Genomic DNA, 23925 nt, shown 5'->3' with positions numbered 1-23925 from the left:
TGAAAGGAGGTACTGCAAGGTGCAGTGTATTGGCAAAGCTGTTGCCTTTGCAGTAGTACTATACACTTTTTGATAGTACTTTACACATAAAGTATAAAGTACTACTGTTACGTGTAAAGTACACCCATACAGTGTAAAGTACTATCGCCAAAGTGTTGTATTTTGGCACAAACCAGTTTTTAGTTGTGTTGGTAGTTTGCACTAAGAAAAGTGCAAAGTACCACTGTTACTTGTCAAGTATTACTGTTACTTGTAAAGTACTACTGTTACTTGTAAAGTACTACTGTAAAGTGTTGCCTATCGCTTCAGTATCGGTTGGGATTAGGTTCATTGCTTACATGGTCAGTGAGTTAAAGTAGTTCAAAGTACATTTCAGGAGAAAGGTCAAGTTTCTCCCTTGGAGCCACTTCAGCTCCTTTGTTGCTGTTTTTTTTTTAAATTTCTCTCCCGGTCCCAGACTTGGTGGGGAGTTCGAGTCACAGTGACTTGTGGGTCGGGGTTCCTGATCAACTGCAGCTTCTGATCAGAACACGAAGAACGTTGGATAAGAACGATGATGCGTGCAGAACGACTGAACTAGGAAGTAAAACAGATTGTAGGATTTTTAGACAAAAACATGTTTTCTCACAAATGTTTGGGACTCAGCAGAGATCAGAGAACGCTTTTAAAAAAAAAACAATAACAGTCCGAACCCTCGTGGTTCAGAGGCCCACGCAAATCCTCCCGTTCATTCACTCATGGCGGCCCAAAGAGGAAGCTCTCCAGGGCAGAGAGCGAGCTGGCGGCGCTGCCGCCGCCCTGGCATCCTGGTGCCGCGCGTCAGCCGGCTCGTTAGTCTGGCAGGACAGACGCACGCCGCAGCCAAGGGGTTTCCCGCCCAGCTCGACAGGGTCTAATGTCAAACAGTGTTTGAGTCCAGAAGAGCGCAGGAAGCTGCCTCCTCCAATCACATCCCTCCGCTCTAATTTGATTCCAACTCGACAGGATTCGATTGCTTTTTATTAATTTTGGCACAGCGCGGCGGCGTGGAGCGCCGTTCGATTTCTGGCAACACGATTTAACTCCATGCAATCAGATTGACTGGGAGTGGATGAATTTTTAAACATAATCTGCATCTCTCTCCATACAAGTCCTCCCATCGCTCCCATTTTCCTCTTTCAGGGGCTTCAGAACGCAGAATTAATGAGCGATGCCAAACTCCGTCTGCCGGGTCCCAAAGTGCACCGCAGATCCAGATTCCTTTGGCTTCTGCTCGGGAAAAAAAAAAAAAACAAAGCTCCCTGAAGATCACATTAGTCATTATGAAGATAAAAATGAGCAATTGAAGGGAAAAATGAGCTTTTTGTGCATCACAAGTGCAGAAAAAGATAAATGAGGCGCGCTTATGTAGCACCCGTCAAGCCGCGTTTAACAATCCACACTCATCCGAGAGAATTCCCTTTTCACTCCGTTCATCTCCGCACAAAAGCAGAGGCTGCTAAAGAGGAAAATGAAAAGGTTCACGCGCTGTTCAGGGGTGCTGCCGAGGCCAGAGACGGAGAGGCAGCAGCGTCACGCTCGCCACAAACCCGCTGATCCACGGAGAAAACACGCCTACCTGCAGATGAACCCTGCTGAGCTTCACTACAGTCGGACTGAGGGGGGAACGCCACCAGAAGCTCCAGCGCCGAAACGTGAATTCCCAGACACGTTTGGTGATCCAACCAAAAGGTCTGAACTCCCACGAGGCTGAAGTTGGCGTCTGATTTGTACCTTTCTTCCAGTTTTCCTCACCTTTTGAGGCTGAAGTTCCATCTTGGTCGTCTGTCAATCACCTGCAGCCGCTTTAAATCTCGTTTGTTCACCAGATTTAACGGAGGAACCGTTTAGAATGCCGTCTAGATTTGAACCCACAACTGTCAAAGTGGAAGACACAAAATCAGACGTCGACTTCAGCCTCGTCCGACTTCTACGTTGCAACAAATAAATGCAATAAAGAAAAGCAACCAGTCTGGTATTTTTGTAAATATCAGAAACGTGAACAACTTTATTAGCAGCATCCTGGTATCATTACACAGCCGGGTTGCTGAATAATCTCCATGATTGTCACAATAAATCCATATTTGGAGGGAAGACTCCAGGTTTTGTTAACTTTGCTAGCTTGAGGGCTTCAGTTTGGCGGATTTTGGACACTAGAGATTCATCAAGAATGAGTCGGACGTGGAGGAAAGAATCCAACGGATTTCCAAAATAAAACCATCGTCTCATCTCAGGCTCAACAGCTGCTAAACTCACTACAGTTGCATTTAAAAGCACAACAAAAGCAGGTTTAGACACAAAAGTATTATGGGATGGACATCAGCTAGCTGAAAGAAACAAGTTTCAAAAGTTTTATTATTATTATTTGTTTTCCAGCAGCAGTTTTCACTAACTTGCTCCATGACAACAATCCTTTGTTGTTAATCACCATGGATACCGTGGCTAGTAGAAACTGGAAAACTTTGATGTTCTAAGATGGGATGGGGGGGGGGGGGGCGGGTCAATAATCCCAGTTCCACAGAGCCGGATGTTCTCCAGACATTAGTGTCCTGAATCGCAGCCGAATACCTGGATCAGGTATGACCACAGAAAGAAAGCAGGGACGACCTCTGACCCCACAACACTCCTACACTGCAGAAAATTATACAATAAAAAAATGGCATTGTTTCAAGAGAAATTGTCTTGCAGAAAAGAAATTATATTAAATGTCATTTAAATAAGAACTGAGATCATTTTTTTAATGTCAGATTGTTTTTTGACTTATTTCGACAGGACTTGTTTTTACAGTGTACAGAAGAATGTGTCCATCACCCGGAACAACTGAGACCTTCTTGTCCTTCGTGCTGAAGCGTCTCCCAGAAGTTCAGACAAACTAAACCTGACCCCTCCCAATATTGACGTAATGGTTTAGCCTCAGGGTCGTCAGCTAAAAATGACAACTCCTGTTCTCCTGACGAACAGATGTTTGGAGAACTTCTGCCGTCAGATGTCATCAGGAGGAACCCAACATGGAGAACCAATGAAGCTTCACATCCGACTCAGCAGTTTCCGTTTGCAGGGAAGGAAACTTCTGACTTCTCCTCACCCATCTCCCCCAGTCTGGATCAAGTCCGTGTTCCAGAACTTTAACAGGAACCACAAATCCTTTGGAAACCCTGGAGATCTGCCGAAACATCTCAATTACACCACTTAATGTCCCACTGCAGAGCCTAAGCAGGCGTGTAATCCACCGTACGCGTGCGTCGCAGCCGAGCACAGGAACCGGCGACCCCGTGATGACAGAGCAGTTGTGCTGCGGAGGTTCTCCAGACCTGACGGAACCCTGAACGGGTGAAGTGATGCAGCGCTGCAGCAAGCAGCCTCCGTTCTGACCCGTGTCTTTGTTTGCAGCTGTAGTTGTCTGCTGCACCTCCTCCGTGTCAGAATTTTTTATGCGCCATAAAAAAAGTGGAAAAGTCACCATCGGAGCAATAAAAAGCGCTGCTGCCCCCGTAGGAGCAGCGAGCAGCGGCTGTTCGCAGCGCAATACCCCCACCTGCCGATGTGCGCCAGGACGCCCTCCATCAGATCCTCTACAAGTCCATGTTTGCGCTTTAATGACCGGGGGGGGGGGGGGGGGGGGGGGGGGGGGGGTAATTTATATTTTCTAAATGCCCCCCTTTGATGTAGATGGGATTGGAAAATACAAATTAAAACACGTGAAGCGCGCACGCGCGCGCGGCTCCAACAGCTGATTGGGTCTAAACTGACGGACATTTATTTGGACGCTGCTTTTCTCATCAGGGGCTCTGCGCTCACGCGCAACTACCCCCCCCCCCCCCCCCCCCCCCCATGTCAACTGTCACCGCACGCGCCCCAACTTCAGGATGCATCATTTGAGAAATGTTCTCGCGCTCCGGACACGGCGAGGAGGAGGAGGATGAAGGCGGGGGTCTAAGTTTTAAACAGTTCTGTAAATGACGATGGAGAAAACGTTACCACCCCCCCCCCACCCCCCCAGCAGCTGCGGGAGAACCGGGCTCGGAGAGGGGAGTTCATGGGGCCGGCCGCCCCTTTAAAGAGGGGACCCCCCCCATCATACTGCCCCCCTTTTTTCCAGGGGAGAAGCGCGCGGGACGTGCCTCCACTACCAATAGAAGTCCGCTCCAGCCCCCCCAGCCCTCCTTGCGCGTCCGCACACAACTTCACCACAAAGTCGCCGCGCCTCCGCCCGTGCGCGCGCGCGAAGGAGCGCTCACCTTGGCCGCTGCAGACCAGCACCCCGAGCAGGTACAGCAGTCGGAGCATCATCGTCTCGCAGGTGAGGGGCCGCGTTCCGCTGCTGGGGGGGAGGGAGGGAGGTAAGCGACGAGCGCGACGCCGCTCCGTTCATCCACCGTCCGGGGCTCCGCTGGCGACTGAGCTGCCTCCGCTCCTTCCCTCCGCTTCCTGCCTATGCGCGCGCTCCCGCGGAAGGCTCGTGCCCGCGCAGAGATGAGGACCCCCCCCCCCCTTCCAGCTTTCTCTGTGCTGCTGGAGGCTGTCAGCGATCAGACTGGAGACGGAAGAAGAAGACAAACTGCTTCTGACTAGATATTTACACCCAACCCTCAGATTTCAGGGCTTTGGGGCTGTAGAACCTCCACCTCCTCCCCCAACCTCCACCTCCACCACCAACCTCCACGTTCTCCTCCAACCTCCACCATCCCGTTCTCCACCAACCTCCACGTTTTTTGATTCCTGAATCAGTTTTTTTTAACCTAGAAGGCGGGTCAAAGGGCAGAGATCCCCAGTTTAGTTGTGTTTCACATAGCAGCAACTTTAAATAAGATAAACTGTATTTACATCCAAAAACCGTTTAAATCTTTCTAAAAGGAGCATCTGATGGTCCAGTGAAGCTCCGCCCCCATTACAGAAGATGCATTGAAAGGTGAACAAAACGTCTAACTGACTGTTTTCCATCAGGAACCTCCATCCTTTAGACTCTTGGGATGTTCAGACCGTCCTCTCACTGGTCACAGCCTCCAGGATCAAGCCCCTCCAGAAGATCACGGTTCTCCTGTGTGTTGGAGGTCTTCCTCCTGCCAGAGCCTTCTCAGTTTGTAGGGATGTTCAACGTGGAGGTCAGGCTGCTTCCATCCATCCATCCATGAAGGTTTCATGGAAAGGACTATCACTGATCACGCAGACATTCTCATTTCCACCTTAAATAGTTACAATGAATCCAACCGTTGGTACAAGTTTCTGACCACGTTCAACTTTGGTTGAATTTAATCATGCAGGAATCCTGGTTGGCATCTAAACATGTCGGGTTCTCCAGATCAAAGTCCTGGGGATAAAACGAGATTTCCTAGATCTTGATGGATTTATGTGAACCTCAGAAGAGACAAAAACAAAACAGAAACCCAGCAGGACTGGAAATATGTCATTTCCAGGTTTCAACAAACAGACACGTTACACGTATGATCAGAGTTTTGCTTCTAATGAAGGTTCTGGTTCTGTTCATTTCTCAGGCAAAGCAAAGACACAAAACCATAAGTGTCCTAAAAATCATCTACTGAAACTGCTTTCATTCCACCCATGTGCTTCTGGTTCATGTGTCCGGACGGTTCTGGGCTGTAGATCCCAAAGAAGGCTCAGGCAGACGGATGCAGGCGGGATAACCGATGCTCCTCCCATTCCTAGTTCTGCAGGTGAGCTGCAGAACTAGGAATGGGCTCCTTTTGTCCCGGTTGATCCCTGAACCTGTAGAGAAGCTCCTGGTTTTTGCTAACTGGCTCTCTTCAGCCATCCTCACCGTAAGGATGCCTCCTCCTTCCTCACAGAGCCCTTGATAAATGCACGTTTTTTATGCCATAAATGACGTTTTTGTCTTTCCCCACATTAAACTTCACGGTGATGTGGTGCCTCAAGTCAACTTTAATATAAGTTAACATTTTGACCCGTTTCCAGTCCTCTGGCTTTGTCCGCGTCAGACACAGAGCTCCTGCTGAAGCTCGCCGTACGGAGAAACACATGTCAGACACAGATGTCAGACGCTGCCATGGATGTAATGAACATTGTGTTTCATGTCGTTGTGAACTTTGTGGGTTTGTGTCAACCGCAAACGGACCAGATCAGGACTAACTAGTGAGGCGCTTGGTCACTTTCTCAGTCCAAATTCCAGCCAACTGAAAGGTATCTTTGAAATGACTAAATTCAGTTTCATACATGTATTAATATTTGGCTTTTAACAGCAGAGTAGATGAGAATCAGGCCAGCTCTATCAGTGTTTTTATTAGGGCCCGAGCACGGAGTGCAAGGACCCTATTGTAATTCGAATGTTTATTAGGGCCCGAGCACGGAGTGCAAGGACCCTATTGTATCTGTTAGGTTTATTATTATTAGGGCCCGAGCACGGAGTGCAAGGACCCTATTGTATCTGTAAGAGTTATTATTATTATTCTTTTTCTTCCGACGGAAGAGTCGCCTTTTTGAGGCCTTTAACATACCCCAAAACTCACCAAATTTGGCACACACATCAGGAGTCGCGAAAAATTTCGTATTTTACAGGAGATTGGCATGGGCGCACAAAAACGGCTCGACAGCGCCACCTACAGTGACATTTGTCCCGAGCCCCCGCATATGCTTTGACATACAAGCTTGATTTTTTCAGGACATGTTCATCAGATGGAAACCTACAAAAAAGTCTCTTGGGACCAAGCTGTCAGTCGCACAGGAAGTCTGCTATATTGGTGTCAATATGTCATTTTTGCTCTATTTTGGACATTTGTAGGCCTCGTTCTAGAACGAACTCCTCCTAGAGATTTATGAATAATGACTCCAAACTTTGGTTTTGTAAACTAAACACATGTCCGATGTTAAATTGCGAAGCTTTAAAGGTATTACGGATGTTTGTGACCGTGGCGGCGCGTCGAACTTGGAGGTCATTTTGAAAACACGCCATGAAAAGAAAAATGGCCATTACTCAGCCATGCAAAATCCAATCTGATCCAAAGTTGATATGCATGATTGTAGTCTGACTTTGAACACATCTGCAGTGGAAGAATCTGGAACAAGTGTAGCGCCACCTGCTGGCAGCAGGAAATGACATGTTTGACTTGGAGCATCACTGCTCCAAGTAGGATGAGCCGACACACCTCAAAATGACGTCCACCTGTTGAAAAGCCATTGAAGTTTACTCTGATAAAAAGCCATAACTTTCAACGCAGGGGTGTGGTCGTGACAGAGCGGCGAAGTTGGGCGTCTCGCCGTGCACACAAAAGTTGCTCTCACGTGCACATTCCTTGTCCAATCTCACTGAAATTCAATGGAGGTAATGAGGCTTCCATTCTGAACCCATGGATATGACAATCTTGGACGAGCTCTATAGCGCCACCTAGTTATTGCATTGGGCACATTCTGCCCTGTATTTTCTCTTTGCTTTGTCCGATGTGCATGAAATTAAAACTGGAGATACTCAGAAGGGTCCTCTCTCATAATCTGAAGTTTCATGGGTGTACACCTGACGGTGCCTGCGTAACAGGAAGTGGTCGATTATGTGCACCCAAATAATAGAAATTTATTATAAATCAGCCGTTTGTCTCAGGAAGCTGAGATTTCAGAATTAGATGCCTTTAATAACCTCCAGCTTTGATATGTAACACTATAGGGTCTACGAGAAACTTCATCACTTGATTTTTTTAATGAAATTTTGGACTGAACAAAGATTTTTAGCATAAATTCTGTTTAGGTTATCAGCACCAAGAATTCAACTTTCATAGGCATTTATGTGCTACTGCTTCCTAAAAAAATTCAGAATGATTGAAGTTACAGGTGAACTTTTAGACATCATTTCATCCAAAAAGGTCCGAAAACGTCTTTTTAGGCAAAACTGCAAACACCTATTTTTTTGCATAACTTATCTTTCAAATATCAGCACAAAAAAATTAAAAACGGTAGGGATCTGTGTTTGCTGCCTTCCATATTTTTTTCAGACTTAAAAGTGTAACAGATGATTTATAAAAAATCCTTTTTCATCCAAAAACCTGTGTTAAATCTGTCTAGACTCCAAACAAACATTTTTTATGGTAACTTATGTTTCAACAATCGACACCAATTTTCACAGACCTTTAGCTGAAGATGTCCCATAGCTACCTGAATATTTTCATAGATATAAAATGAACTGGTCATTCTAACATCTGGCATTCTAACATCTAACATCTTACATGTCAAAGCCTCTCTCAGCCTGGCTCTGCTGAAGGAGTCGTGTTACAACCCCGCCCCCTCCTGCTGGGACCCCTGCTATGTAAATTAGCAAGCAGTGAACAGAGAGATGAGAAGTAAGAATGGCCATTATTCAGGCATGCATAATCCAAAGACAGCCAGTTAAACACTGAAAGACATATTTTTTCGGTATGTCTTTCATACATCTTTAGTATTAAAAACTCTCCAAGATGAATGTGCCTGACTCCACCTGCAGGTGGATCACAGACTTCCTGACGGACAGACAGCAGTATGTGAGGCTGGGGAAGCTCGTCTCAGATACTCGGACCACAAGCACCGGATCCCCCCAGGGCTGTGTCCTTTCACCCCTGTTACTCTCCCTGTACACAAACAGCTGCACAGCTGGTCACCTGTCTGTCAAACTCCTGAAGTTTGCTGACGACACCACACTCATCGGCCTCATCTCTGACGGAGATGAGTCGGCCTACAGGAGTGAAATAGCCAGGCTGGTGTCATAGTGCAGCGCTAACAACCTGGAGCTTAATGCTCTGAAGACAGTGGAGATGACAGTGGACTTCAGGAAGGCCCCAGCCCCCTCCCCCCTGTCATCCTCTGTGACTCCCCGGTGACCTCTGTGGAGTCCTTCTGCTTCCTGGGAACCATCATCAGCCAGGACCTCAAGTGGGAGCAGAACATCAGCTCCATCACTAAGAAGGTCCAGCAGAGGATGTACTTCCTGAGGCAGCTGAAGAAGTTTCACCTCCCTGAAAAGATGCTGGTAGACTTTTACACCGCCATCATCGAATCCACCCTCACGTCCTCCATCACAGTCTGGTTCGCTGCGGCCACGGCCAGAGACAAGGCCAAGCTGCAACGCGTCATCCACTCAGCAGAGAAGGTGATCGGCTGCCACCTCCCGTCTCTCCAGGAGCTGCACATCTCCAGGACCTGGAGGCGGGCAGCCAGGATTGTAGCCAACCCCTCTCATCCAGGACATAATCTCTTTCGGCCCCTCCCTTCTGGCAAGAGGCTCCGGTCCATCAGGACCAGGACCTCGCGCCACAAGAACAGCTTCTTCCCCACTGCAGTCAGCCTGCTGAACAGTACCCCAACTCCCCCAGGTGACCCCCCCTCCCGCCCACCAAAGGACTGTCGGTGCCACTTTACAGGCCCCACCATCCCAGCCCATCTGTGCTCCCACTTTAATTCACCTTACTCTACTATATATAGTGTGTTGTTGTTGTTAACTTAATTTTTAACTTATTCTTAATTGCACTATACACCAAGTCAAATTCCTCGTTTTGTAAAGTGCGCTCTACTGAACCTGGCAATAAAACTTTTTCTGATTTCTGATTCTGATTCTATTAATCATTGTTTTTTATTCATTCAAAATGCAATTAAATCAATATTTTATCTTTTTTCTTTTCCTTTTTCTTTTTTTTTATCTCTTATATCCTTTTTTATAATCAATGTTTGAACTTCTTTTCCTTTCTATTGTCATGGTTTCAGTTTGTTGTCTTGTTTTTCGCTTTAGTTCTTGTTCTGTCTTGTTTGGTTCCGTTTCCTGTTTTATTTTGAAAGGTTTCCTGTCTTGTCATGTTTCTTGAGTTTTACTTCCTTTGGTCCCCATCTGCCCTAATCGTGTTCACCTGTGTCTTGTCTGCCCTGTCTGTATATAAGTCTTGTCTCTGCCTTCCTCCTGTGCTGGTCCATTAACTTCTGCTCATGTTGATCACGTCTTCTTGTCTGGCGTCCATGTCCCTTGCCATGCCACAGTAAGTTTTTGTTTTTAGTTTTGTCATCCTGCTCTGCAGCGCTTTTTGTTAGTTAAATAAACCCACTTGCCCTGAACCCGTTTGCCTCCCGTCTCTGCGCCTGGGTCCTACCTGCTCTCGAGCCTCCCCCCCACACGACATCTATACATCCAATGAAATTAAACTACAAATCAACAAACACAACTGATAACAAATGTCTCTAAAAAATGATGTGTATATTTGCAGAACCTTAAAAACACCAAACAAATAACAAATGCTTCCCAAATAAAGCACAAAAAATGGAACACAAAATGTAAAACCCAAGTTAGAAATTGCAATTTGAAAAAGATACTTTTTTCAGCAGCTTTTCAAAATCAATCACCAATTCTACTCTTCTGTGGATGAAACAAAGAACTCCAGAACAATGAAGCCATTTCTCTAAGTCTCTCTCACCTTCAGTTTTAAACAAGGTCTGTGAAAATCCACCATACATTGGTCACATGAACTCAGAGACCTGCTAAAAGTGCACAATTGTAAAAGCTCTTTTATATAGACAACTGTTTGTTTGCTTAGAGCTCTAAATATAAAAAAAAATGCTTTTCTATCACCTAGACACAGATGGAGAACCATATCAACTGGATTAATAACAGGGTGGCATGTTTAGACAACATGAAGCTGTCCATCACATTTTTGACCTAAACATGTAAACACATCCTTGGCTCTGCGGTTAGGAAATGGTATTTGGGAATCTCTTTATACCAGGAGCCAGCCTGGCCATTGGAACATTACCACAGTGCCCATCCAGACTGGGACAGCAACGGGGTCCACTTCAGAGCCGTGAGCTGCTGTGTTTAACTCCAGCTGTCCCAGCAAGGGAGACAACTGCAGCAACATCCACTGACCAAGCTGACAAGCCCTGGCAGAAAAGATCCCCACAAGAAAAACACTGGCTCAGGCAGGCTGGTCAAAAAAAAATAGTTTTGCCATTGTCTTGCAGCTCGCAGATCAAGTGGTTTAGTTTTCCAGTAATGTCAGTCAAGAATGCAAGTTCAGATTCACAATGTTCATATTCACCATATTCAACAGACATCTCCTCCAATAGCACCTTAAAAATCCTGTGCTGTTGTTTACGATTTTCAGAATAAGAGTCATTATATGTCCAGAGCCAATCACTTCTGCACATAAGGCCTGCTGGTGAATGACGCAGCAGTAATGCAGACATTTTGGAAAGTCTGGGTCAGCTTTACAGTGAGTGATGAAACCTGTTTGTCTATTGATCATAGCAGGAGCCCCATCTGCAGTCACTGCTACCAGCTTTTCTAATTGTACCTTTTTCTGCACAAAAACTCCTTCACCGTGTTATACATTTCAACTCCTCTTGTAGTTGTCTGTTAGGGCAGATGTGTCAGGAGTTCTTCTCTTGTGGAAACCAAAAGCTATGCTGTACTGTTGCCGTTCACAGACTCATCACACTGGACGTTAACCACCTGCACTTTGCAAGATCCCGGTCCAGCTAATTGGCCAAGTTATCAGACATAGCTGACACTCATCTAGACATTGTAGTGGAAATTGAATGAGTTCTATTGTTCTCATCCTTAGGGACAGTGATAGCAATTATCATCATTGCTTGAATTTTTTTCATGCTATATGCAAAAGTCTTTGTCCCTTAAGGCAACAGATTACAGCCCCCCCCCCCCCCCCCCCCAGGCTGCTGTCGTATTAACATTAGCTTGGAGCTCCAGAATGGACAAGAAAAAACGACGAGAATGGCTCGAGCAGGGCGTTGCTCACGGGGCGGTCGCTCGTGCCAGGCGGTCGTACGTGCTCGGGCCCGCTAAATGCTACTTGTAGCTTTAATTATTATTATTATTATTATTCTACCGGAAGAGTCGCCTTTTTGAGGCCTTTAACATACCCCAAAACTCACCAAATTTGGCACACACATCAGGAGTCGCGAAAAATTTCGTATTTTATAGGAGATTGGCATGGGCGCACAAAAACGGCTCGATAGCGCCACCTACAGTGACGTTTGTCCCGACGCCCCGCATACGCTTTAACGTACAAGCTTGATTTTTACAGGGCATGTTCTTCAGATGGAGACTTACAAAAAAGTCTGAAAGGACCCACCTGTCACTCGCACAGGAAGTCTGATATATTGAGGTCAATATGTCATTTTTGCTCTATTTTGGACATTTGCAGGCCTCCTTCTAGAACGAACTCCTCCTAGAGATTTGTGAATAATGACTCCAAACTTTGGTTTTGTAAACTAGACACATGTCCGATGTTAAATTGCGAAGCTTTTAAGTTTTTACGGTTGTTTGTGACCGTGGCGGCGCGTAGAAATTCGACGTTGTTTCGAAAACACGCCATGAAAAGAAAAATGGCCATTACTCAGCCATGCATAATCCAATCTGATCCAAAATTGACATGCATGATTGTAGTCTGACTCTGAACACATCTGCAGTGAAAGAATCTGGAAAAAGTGTAGCGCCACCTGCTGGCAAGAGGAAATGACATGTTAGACTTGGAGCATCACTGCTCCAAGTAGGATGAGCCGACACACCTCAAAATGATGTCCACCTGTTGAAAAGCCATTGAAGTTTACTCTGATAAAAAGCCATAACTTTCAATGCGGGGGTGTGGTCGTGACAGAGCGGCGAAGTTGGGCATCTCGCCGTGCACACAAAAGTTGCTCTCACGTGCACATTCCTTGTCCAATCTCACTGAAAATCAATTGATATGATGAAGCTTCCATTCTGAACCAATGGATATGACAATCTTGGACGAGCTCCATAGCGCCACCTAGATAGTGACAAATCCATTTTTTGTCACATTCTGACCTATCTTTTCTCTGTGCTTTGTCCGATGTTCATAAAATTTCAACAGGAGATACTCACAAGGGTTTTCTGTCATCGTTTAAAGTTTCATGGGTGTACACCTGACGGTGCCTGTGCAAGCCACCGCCAAACAGGAAGTGGTTGATTGCGTTGCAGTCAGATAATTAAAAATTCATAAAAAATCAGCCGTTTGTATCACAAGGCTGAGATTTCAGAATGAGATTCCCCCATACATATCTCCAACTTAGATATACAGCACTCCCACGGGTGCACAAAAACGGCTCAATAGCGCCACCTACAATGTTTGTTTTCGCAAGCCCCGCCATGTTCTTTAACATACAAGCTTGATTTTTCACAGGACATGTTCATCAAATGAAAACCTACAAAAAAGTCTCTTGGTACCAAGCTGTCAGTTGAACAGGAAGTCTGCTATATTGGTGTCAATATGTCGTTTTTGCTGTATTTTGGTCATTTGCAGGCCTCATTCTAGAACGAACTCCTCCTAGAGATTTGTGAATAATGACTCCAAACATTGGTTTTGTAAACTAAACACATGTCCGATGTTAAATTGCGAAGCTTTTAAGTTTTTACGGTTGTTTGTGACCGTGGCGGCACGTCAAACTTGGAGGTCGTTTCGAAAACACGCCATGAAAAGAAAAATGGCCATTACTCAGCCATGCATAATCTAATCTGAACAAAAATTGATGTGCATTATTGTAGTCTGACTTTGAACAAATCTGCAGTGGAAAAATCTGGAAAAGGTGTAGCGCCACCTGCTGGCAACAGGAAATGACATGTTTTACTTGGAGCATCACTGCTCCAAGTAGGATGAGCCGACACACCTCAAAATGATGTCCACCTGTTAAAAAGCCATTGAAGTTTACTCTGATAAAAAGCCATAACTTTCAATGCGGGTGTGTGGTCGTGACAGAGCGGCAAAGTTGGGCGTCTCGCCATGCACATAAAAGTTGCTCTCACGTGCACATTCCTTGTCCAATCTCACTGAAATTCAATGGATATGATGAGGCTTCCATTTTGAACCAATGGATATGACAACTTTGGACGAGCTCTATAGCGCCACCTAGTTATTGCATAGGGCACATTCTCCCCTGTATTTTCTATGTGCTTTTTCCGATGTGCATGAAATTAAAACTGGAGATACTCAGAAGGCTCTTCTCTCATCATCTCAAGTTTCATGGCTGTACATCTGACGGTGCCTGCGTAAGGCACTGCCAAACAGGAAGTGGTCGATTCCGTTGCAGTCATATAATCAAGCTTCATAGGAAATCAGCCCTTTGTCTCAGGAAGCTGAGATTTCAGAATTAGATGCGTCTTACAAAGCTCCACGTTTGAAAAGCAGCACTATACGTACGAGAAACATTTACCCACCTTAATCACCCTATTGTGCTAAAAGCAAATTTTTGGACATTTTGACTCAAGCAAATATTTTTATCATAACTTCTGTTTAGTTTATCAGCACCAAAATAAAAAATATTTACATTTAGAAAAAGGAACTGGTCAACTTCAATCTTACATCCTCAAGCTTTTCATCAGTCTCCCCTGCTGCAGGAGTGGAGTTAGCCCCCCCCCCCCACCCCCCGGCTGTGTGCTCACATGTAAATTAGCCAGGAGTGGAAGACAGAAAGTAAAACAGTTAGAAAGCCTGGTTCAACACTAAAATACAGCAATTTCCTTTGTTTTGTTTGTCTTTTATACATCCTTAGCACTAATCATTGCTTTTTTATTCATCCAAAATACAATTAACTTTATATTTTATCTTTTTTTTTTTAACAAACAAAACATATGAATGTGCTCCAAAACAAAACCCAGCCTCAGTACACTCCTACAGATGTAACATCAGACAGTAAATGTCTCTTTTATGCTTTTTTAATCAATGCTGCAACTTCTTTTCATTTCCTTTCAATACATCCAATAAAATTAAACTACAATGACAACAAACACAACATATAGCAAATGTCTCTAAGAAGATTGTGTATATACAATATGTACCACCTTTAAACACCAAATAAAACACAAATCTTTCTAATAAAATCACAAAAAATGGAACACAAAATGTAAAACCTAAATTAGAATTGCAATTTTCAAAAAGATACATTTTTCAGCAGCTTTTCAAAATCAATCACATATTTTACTCTTCTGTGGATGAAACAAAGAAGTCCAGAGCAATGTAGCCACTTCTCCAAAGTCTCTGTCACCTTCAGTTTTAAACAAAGTCTGTAAAAATCCATTATACATTGGTCACATGTACTCAAAGTCCTGCTAAAAGTGCACAATTGTAAAAGCTCTTTTATATAGACAACTGTTTGTTTGCTTAGAGCTCTAAATATAAAAAAATGCTTTTCTATCACCTAGACACAGATGGAGAACCACATCAACTGGATTAGTAACAGGATGGCATGTTTAGGTGTAAACTTACATCAATAGACAACATGAAGCTGTCCATCACATTTTTGACCTAAACATGTAAACACATCCTTGGCTCTGCGGTTAGGAAATGGTAATTGGGAATCTCCTCATACCAGGAGCCAGCCTGAACATTGGAACATTACCACAGTGCCCATCCAGACTGGGACAGCAACGGGGTCCACTTCACAGCCGTGAGGCTGCTATGTTTAACTCCAGCTGTCCCAGCAAGGGAGACAACTGCAGCAACATCCACTGACCAAGCTGGCAAGCCCTGGCAGAAAAGATCCCCACAAGAAAAACACTGGCTCAGGCAGGCTGGTCAATAAAAAAATATAGTTTTGCCAATGTCTTGCAGCTCGCAGATCAAGTGGTTTAGTTTTCCAGTAATGTCAGTCAAGAATACAAGTTCAGATTCACCATATTCATATTCACCATATTCAGCAGATATCTCCACCAATAGCACCTTAAAAACCCTGTGCTGTTTTGCTTTGCAGCTGAGGTTTTTTTATGATTTTCACAATAGGAGTCATTATGTGTCCAGAGCCAATCACTTCTGCACATAAGGCCTACTGGTGAAAGAAGCAGCAGTAATGCAGACATTTTGGAAAGTCTTGGTCAGCTTTACAGTTAGTTATGAAACCTGTTTGTCGGTCAATCATAGCAGGAGCCCCGTCTGCTGATATGGCTTCCAGCTTTTCTAATGGTACCTTTTTCTGCACAAAAACTCCTTCACCGTGTTATACATTTCAACTCCTCTTGTAGTTGTCTGTTAGGGCAGATGTGTCAGGAATTCTTCTCTTGTGGAAACCAAAAGCTATGCTGTACTGTTGCCGTCCACAGACTCATCACACTGGACGTTAACCACCTGCACTTTGCAAGATCCCGGTCCAGCTAATTCGCCAAGTTATCAGACATAGCTGACACTCTGACATTGTAGTGGAAATTGAATGAGTTCTATTCTTCTCATTCTTAGGAACAGTAATAGCAATTATCATCATTAATTGTTTCTTAATCTGATAAAAAACCTTCTTCTCCTTAATGAGAAAATGAGCAGGTCTAAACGAGGCTTAGATTTAAGAATTTTTTTCATGCTATATGCAAAAGTCTTTGTCCCTTAAGGCAACAGATTACAGCCCCCCCCCCCCCCACCCCCCACAGGCTGTTGTCATATTAACATTAGCTTGGAGCTCCAGAATGGACAAGAAAGAACGACGAGAATGGCTCGAGCAGGGCGTTGCTCACGGGGTGGTCGCTCGTGCCAGGCGGTCGCACGTGCTCGGGCCCGCTAAATGCTACTTGTAGCTTTAATTAATGTTTATTTTACTGTTACTGTTAAATTTAATGATCTCTACTTGTAAATGTATTTTATCCACCTCTGCAGCACTTTGGATCTCTAGTGGATGTTAAAGGGCTTTACACATAAAGTTTGGATTGATTATTTGATTGATTGACAGTTTGTTTGAATCATTTCCGGCATGAAACGACTTTCACTACAAGGATGGTCATTTAAATGACCCAATTTTTCTTTTTTTAACTTTTATCAGTATTCATTGTTTGTGGGGTCATGGGTCACGTGTGTTAACGGAGGGGGGTGGGACGGGCAAAGGGTGGGGTTGGGTTTTTATTGTAATATTGTGAAGTGTGAAAGCGCTTCGAGTTGCGCACCGTTTTATAAATAAAGTTTTATTTGGTAGTATCAATGAGATTGTAGAGGTAGAGTAGTACGGTGTTGTCCACGGATAGAAAAATGACCCCAAGGCGTTCGGAGAAGCCCAAACGTGATGTAGCCAAAACGGCGTGAACGCCTGGAGCGGCGCCGTTTCTCACATGATGGAGTCGTCAGGTTTTCATCTCCGGCTAGCTGCAGGATGACACGTTAACCTCCTGCACGGACCTCCACAATAGATTATGTGTGCTTGTAATTCCACCGTCAGGGCTGCTTTCAATACAGCCATTTACCGGGGTTTCCACGGTAACCGGGCCGGCTGTGACAGCAGCGATGACGGACCGATCGCTGACAAGGTTGACTTAAAGGCTGCGCGTCGCTAGGATGGTGCAGACGGAGCTGCAGCAGACATCATTAACACGGGCTAAAAAGTGGTTTCTTTTCATGCCTCACCCCCCACCCCCCACCCTCTACACGCCACGGTCGCATCACGCCATTTAAAGCATTATTGGAATAGAAATACCAGCATGTTTTCCATTTCAGGGTTTGTCTTGGAAGCTTTAGTTTGTGTTCTATGAACATGAACCATCCAGAATTCAATCCGCCTCTTTTGTCGGCTTTCAGTGGAAATAAAGAGGAAAATAGCTTTTGAATGGAATAATTAAATGTAATAGCAGTCTTTGGCCGTGAAGATTTGAAGTTGGAGCGAGCGAGGGTTAAGAGATCAGCAGAAGCAGATAAAACCCGAAAACAAACCGCCATTCAGGGGTTGACCTTAGTCCGAGTACACATGACCTCCCAAATTTCCCAGAATCCAGGTTGCCCAGGTTTAAACAGTCAGTCTCCACTGAGACCAAAGAGCTGTCGAAGGACACCAGGCACCGGACTGGGATGAACTAATCTACAATCGACTTGGAGAGAAGACTTCAACTGTTGGAGCAATGATTAAAAAGAAAAGGCAGATCACTGAGAATCTCCTTCCACCTGGAGCTCCGTGGTCCATGTGGAGAACGCCGGAACGGACCACAACTATAATGTGGGGAACTGCTCAATGACCCGAAAAGAGCTGGGACCACAGGTTACCACGGTAAGACGCCACAACGTGCGCTCCCGTTTAAGCCAGAACGTGCCCGGAGCCGTCTGAACGTCTCCCTCTGGAAGATCCAGAGGAGGATCAACGTGGTCAGATGAAACCAAAGCGGAACTCTTTGGCAGAGAAAGCTCCTCGCCGTGCTTTGAGTTAGAAACTTAGAAGAACGCCACTGTGCAGCACGGGGGTGTAAACATCATGATTTGGGAAAGGAAGCCTCATCTGTATGAATGGATCCATGCATGGAGAGACCTTGAACAAGAAAAACCTCCTTCCATCGGCAAGAACGTCGAGGACGATACGTGTCTGGATCTCCCCGTGAAAAAGGACCCCAAACACGTCGTCATGGCAACCGAGGAGCGTCTACATAAGAAGCATTTCGAGGTTTTCTGGGGTGTTCTAGTCATTCTCTGGACCGCAACCCCAAAAAGAGAATCGGTGAAGGGAGCAGAAAGTCCCAGGGGAGAAGATCTGCATGGAGGAATGGACCAAACCTGCTGACCTTTGACCTCTGTCATTGAAACCAGGGTCACACATTTGGGTGCATTTTCTGCTCCGTTATACAAATAAATTAGTGTTTCTACGATGAGCCTTGCAAACCAAACTCAGGGTTTAACTGGGATTCTGTCTAAAACCTTTTTACTTTTCTAGAGATCTTGGCGAGATCTCTAGAAAATACTTCTTAGGTTTCAATTCAAGCAAAACAGTTTCACGTTTAAACTTTTTATCTGCAAACAATTATAGAAACGTCTCTTTCCCTTTCGTTCCATTCGTTTCCCGTTATTTCCTTTGTTTTCTGAAACACGTTGACGAGTCCTCGGAGATGAGATGAAATGTTTAAAGCCACTTTTTTCCATCATCAGTGGGGAGGAGGAACGGTGATTCTGCTCTGTTTTCCATTCCACTCAAGTCCATGTCAGAAAAATAACACGCCGTTTCTCCTGGGATGTGGAGCCTTGACCTGCAGACACGGTGATACGGAGAACCATAACCACCATCCCCGTCCTCAGAGCGTCAGCTCTCCTGACGATGTGACATCATGAAGGCAGGGATGGAGGTGACCCACGCCTGTAAAAGCCAGCGCTCTGCGCTCCGGCGAGGCGGCACACGGCGAGATGGAAACGTGCAGACCTTCTGGTTCTCCAGCGTTAGGACGAGTGACGGGAGCGAGCGTGGCTGCATATGCATGTCAGCGTTTACACAGGTATGAATCCCAACAACTGGAAGGGCTTTTCCACACACACACACACACACACACACACACACACACACACACACATGCGGTCACACACACACCCCACATTTCACTGCTTCTCCATCCCACAATCCTTAAACCAGACTGGAGCGTTGCAGCGATTCTTTTGAATTCAAAACCAACCACCACAGTTTATTCTGCTGACTTTTCTGTGACGTTTCTATTTTTTCGGCCTTCAAGTAAAACTAAAATTGTTTTAAAGATACAGAGAGGTGGGGAGGATTGGTTTACCCATGAGCCTTTGCTCCTTATTCAAGGTCTAAATGGAAGCTATAACCCCACCCAATGGTTCTTGAACAGCTTGAGAGAGTCCAAAAGACTCCTCTAAACCAAAGATCAAGTGTACTTCAACCTTCAACACCAGAGAGAGGAGGAAAGACAAAGTACTGTAACTCTGATGATTAAGTAACGTAGGTCCATTGGGCTCGGATGTAGAGAAAAGAGGCTGGCTCTTCGCTAACTTTGCTAGTAAACTTTACGTTTATAAAGTTAGTGACCTTTACGTTGGTAAAATTACCCAACTTAACCTGGGTAACTTTATCAGCATGAAGTTAGAACGTCACTAACGTTGCTAATGTAAAGTTTATCAATGTAGAGTTAGTCAGGTGACTTTAACAAGGTAGATTTTACCAATATTTAGTTTGTGATGTTACCAACTTGTATATGATTATATATGACCTTTTTTATGAATTATTTTCACATGCTGTTCTCCTACCCAGAAAGTAAAGCGACTCGACCTCTGAGGCTCCGCCTTTCTATCCTTGTGGCTGGAGCCCATTTCATCATGTCATCCTAGAGTCTAAAGATGGATAAACATTTTGTGATTATAAAATTAAAGCGTTTAGCCAATCATCGCTAGCTCCACCGAGAAAGTGGGTGTGTCTGTTAGCCTGGGGGCGTGGCTGGCAGCACGGAATCTTCCTGAAAGGGGCGGTTCCGCACTTTGTAAATGGATCAGAATACCACTTTGGGGCTGTTTTTTGTGAGTTATGAACATCATAATTCACATAAAAGCTCAGAAATTGGGTTTTGCACGGTATAGACCCTGTATCTAGATGTGTCTAGAACAAGGACACTTCAACACCTGAGCAGGCAAGGCAGGGACCAAACCTGAGGTCAGTCTTACCTCTGTACCACAGACGCCCATGAAACCCTTGTAGCCCTTAAACTCTGTCAGAGAGAGAATGTGGAGAACACATTTGGGACTTTAAGGGTGTATTCAGACGGAAACAATGTTTTGTTTCAGATCGAGTCCTGAATCTTGTATTCAGACCGCCATCAAGCGGCCCATTCGTTTCCGGACAAAAGCTTGTAAACAAAACCAGTGACTAAAGAGCACTTCAGTCATTGGTCAAAACTACAAGAGAAAGACAGACGTGCTGCTCTTTACGATTCTTATCAGGACAGGTAACTTATTAAATGTTAATGTTGGTTGCATAGAATGTTTGTCTAAAGAAAACCTTGGCTGTGAACAGGTGATTCAGAAATGTATGGAACTGTTGACATTCTTACCGTGGATCAGAAGCGTAGCGTCAGGGTGGAGCGCCAAGTCCAAACCGTCTGATTGAAAGAAGAAAAAACAATTCTCAGTTTCTGACTATATTAGATTAAAATGATGTGCTTCCAAAGCGACTCCCAAAGTGGAGACACTGTTGCCAACGTCTCAATAAGAAGTCAGGATTGGTTGAATTAAAAGTCACTAAACGTCCCTAAATTATGTCATCGTCTGGTTAGTAAATTATTTAAATGGAATTTCTAAACAAACAAAAATGAATGAAAACAGTAAAAAAAAAACTCTTTTTCCAAGTGTCCAAGAGATCCAAAAATACACTTTAGCAGATTTGTTTTTTTACATTTCGAAGGAAATTTATTTATAAAAATTTAATTATAAAGAATTTCCTGTGAACTAAGTCTGATTTGAACTAAGTCCCCACTCCGGGACCGCCCTGTCCCGGAGTGGGGGGAAAACCACTTCATAGAAGAACATAAACACTCACCTGAGCACAGGTGTTAGCTCAACAGACTGAATGACTGAAATATTTCACACTAGTTGGTTTTAAGGCATAGGTATGCGTGTGAACACTATCTGTTTTGTGTACATGTCGACAGGTGGACATTTTTGCAACTAACAGGTGTGTTTATAACATTTGAGTGTGTGTGTGGACAGGCTCCGCCCTTTTTTTTTTTTTTTTTTTACATTTGAACCTTACCATAATGATTAACAACCAGTAAACTTGTTGCTTTATGCTGCTTCATGGTCTTATCCCCCTTCCCCTTCTATTATCACCCCCTACCCCCCCTCCCTCTCTCTATCGTCCCTCTCTCTTCTTCCCCTCTTTCCTTTTCCGTCCGGTCCAACACCAAAGATTTTCAGACATGATTGAAATTAATAAAGTTTGGCCTCAATTACAAAAGGGGTTTATTCAGACATACCTTTGGTTTGTCTGAAGATTAATAACCCCTCTTGTTAAAGTAAAATATGTCCAACCCAAGAGGCCCTCAGCTCTCATCTGACTGCCCAGCTGTTGGACAGGACAAGTTAGAAGAAAGAAAAAAAAAAAAAAAAAAAAAACAGTGAGAGGAGACGTCAAAATAAAGAAAAACAGTAAAAATGTAAGGAAATTCTTTGGGTGCGTAACTCACTTGAACATGCTAAACCTTAAAGCAGCTAACTTCCCGTCTGCAGGCTGCTGCTAATCGTTGCTCATTACAGGACTTTAGTCGTGTGCGGCGGCTGTTTTTGAAGCTCAGTCTGCAGGTGTGAGAGTGGGTGGGCAGGAGTGCAGGTTAGGAGTTGGTTGAGATTGCGGAGGAGTCAAAGAAAATAATCCCCCACCGTGGAGTGAGTCTCTCGGTGGTCAGAGGCTTTCTGTCAGCCCCCTCATTAAAGCCCCCATATCTCCTCCGCTCTCTGCTTCAAATTGCCTTTCCAGCCTCATACTGAGTCGAGGCCAGAGGGTCAACAGATTATCTTCTTAATCCCGTTAATCCCTCCTCACATCAGCCGGGGATGATTCTCACCATAATTGTGCTCGCTGCCGCCTCAATTAAAAAAAGGCAGGGGTCTGAGGAAATGAGGTGGAATGAGGCGTCACTGTGGATCAACGGCGGGCGGGGGGGGGGGTTTGAGCGCCGTGTGCTGAAGGGAACGCGAGGACGAGAACAAAAGTTCAAGTCTTTGGAAAGCAGAGGAGTTTAATTCGTCGGTGAGAGTCTGAGGGCAAAGACAGTTCAGGGGGTGAAATCACATCACGACCAGTTTGTGCCCCCGTCATCCACGGTGGCGTAGACCGGGACGGACCGCCGAGGCGCCGTGAGCGGCCGTGTCAAAGAAGGGTCCTTCACGGAGCCAAAAAGTGACTGTTATCCATAAATAATGTGCATGTTTCTGCTTTATTATCACTGTCAGCGTGAAGGGTCAAAGGCTAACCTCTCCTAATGGGGGGGGGACATTAACTTAATTACACGATTTATTAGCATCCTGTCAGATCAGGCTCAACGAACGCCGTACACAGTCAGAGGTCAAGAGACCCTTCAGAAACGATGGGTTTGTAGAGAGGGAGGATTTTTTATTCATCATGCTGGGAGAAGCTGGAGGTAATGATCAGGAACTTCTGAGCTGTTTTTGTTCCTCTCAAAAGGCGCTTTAATACCTCTGAGATGAAAATGGTCATTTCAGTCGTTTAACTGGGTTTTAAGAGTCTAGAATTTGGCTTTCTTGATGGAGGGCACCCATCCGTCTGTATCAGATAGAATATGGTTGGTGGTTCTAGTGTGCAAACTCCTTTAAGCTGATCTACAGAACTGGGTTTTTCTTTTTGTTGATTCATCAGATGTTTTTAGGAGGCAGATGGGACCTGATGAGCACCACGTCAAAACTAAAAGGCGATGTACACACTGGGCATTTGGCGTGCGATCATGAACACGGCAATCGTGGGTTCTTGAATGCGCGTCAAGTCCATGGTGTTCACACTAGACGAGCAGGTGGTGCATGTCCGCCACCTAAAGTTGGAAGAAGCTTGGTGGGAAATGTCAAATCACTACCATATCCGAGTCTGATTGGTCAAAGTTCACTTGCTCGTGGGTGTTGTACACAGAGCCTGAAAACGGTCGTAGTTACTTGCATTGCTATGCGTGAATGCGAGAGTTTTGAACGTGGAAGTCCCCAATGCGTGTTCATGTAGACTTTTCTTTGAGTAGCTGCTTGAGGCACCGGTCCAAAACTGGAAACTCACCATGGTAGGAAAACCCTGTTAACCAGCTCTGTTAGTGAAATATGAGCCAAAACAAGAACAATACATGTAGTACTTCTATTGTAAAGCCCCAGGCAACAGGAACTGCTGGAGATCAAACATTTAGTCCCTTAGGAATAACTGGGATTGGGTTTTACACCGACTGACTGGACCAGAACATACTGGGAGGAACCCTGAAAACACATCAACTGTTCTACTCCATGATATCTGACAAAGGTTTAATACAATAGGAGGAAATGGAAAAGTGAACAACAATTAAAGGCATCAAGTTTTGTTTTCGACTTGCTCAAACTGCCAATTTCCCATCAAAAAACACAGTAAAACGGCAGACAGCAGCAGGAACGGGAAATTAAGAAATAAATAAAAGTTAATGGTTCATGTTTGTCCCAAAAGTTACATAATTTGACACAAACCTCAGACCAGGTGAGTTTTAATCATTTG

General features: G+C 44.7%; 1 protein-coding gene across 9 annotated transcripts in view; it reads right to left on the bottom strand.

Annotated features, from left to right (window-relative positions):
* ncam2a (neural cell adhesion molecule 2a) overlaps window positions 1-23925 on the bottom strand; it is a 321431-nt gene that overhangs the window by 259898 nt on the left and 37608 nt on the right. For 5 of the 9 annotated variants that reach the window (XM_078931074.1, XM_078931083.1, XM_078931079.1 and 2 more), the window contains one exon: window positions 20744-20791. Coding sequence is in view for 4 of the 9 variants with exons in the window: in XM_023948900.2 (XP_023804668.1) it covers window positions 4257-4308 (52 nt within the window). In the remaining 5 variants the exon portion in view is untranslated. Of the gene's footprint in view, window positions 1-4256; window positions 4560-20743; window positions 20792-23925 lie in introns of those variants that run through there. The other 4 variants (XM_023948900.2, XM_023948891.2, XM_078931073.1 and 1 more) reach the window with 1 other exon arrangement.

The sequence above is a fragment of the Oryzias latipes genome, chromosome 2 (genome assembly GCF_053564925.1).
Source record: "Oryzias latipes strain Hd-rR chromosome 2, Olatipes_Hd-rR_3.1".
Lineage (NCBI taxonomy): Eukaryota > Metazoa > Chordata > Actinopteri > Beloniformes > Adrianichthyidae > Oryzias > Oryzias latipes.
Note: the sequence above shows the minus strand (reverse complement) of the source record. Positions and strands in the feature narration are given on the sequence as shown.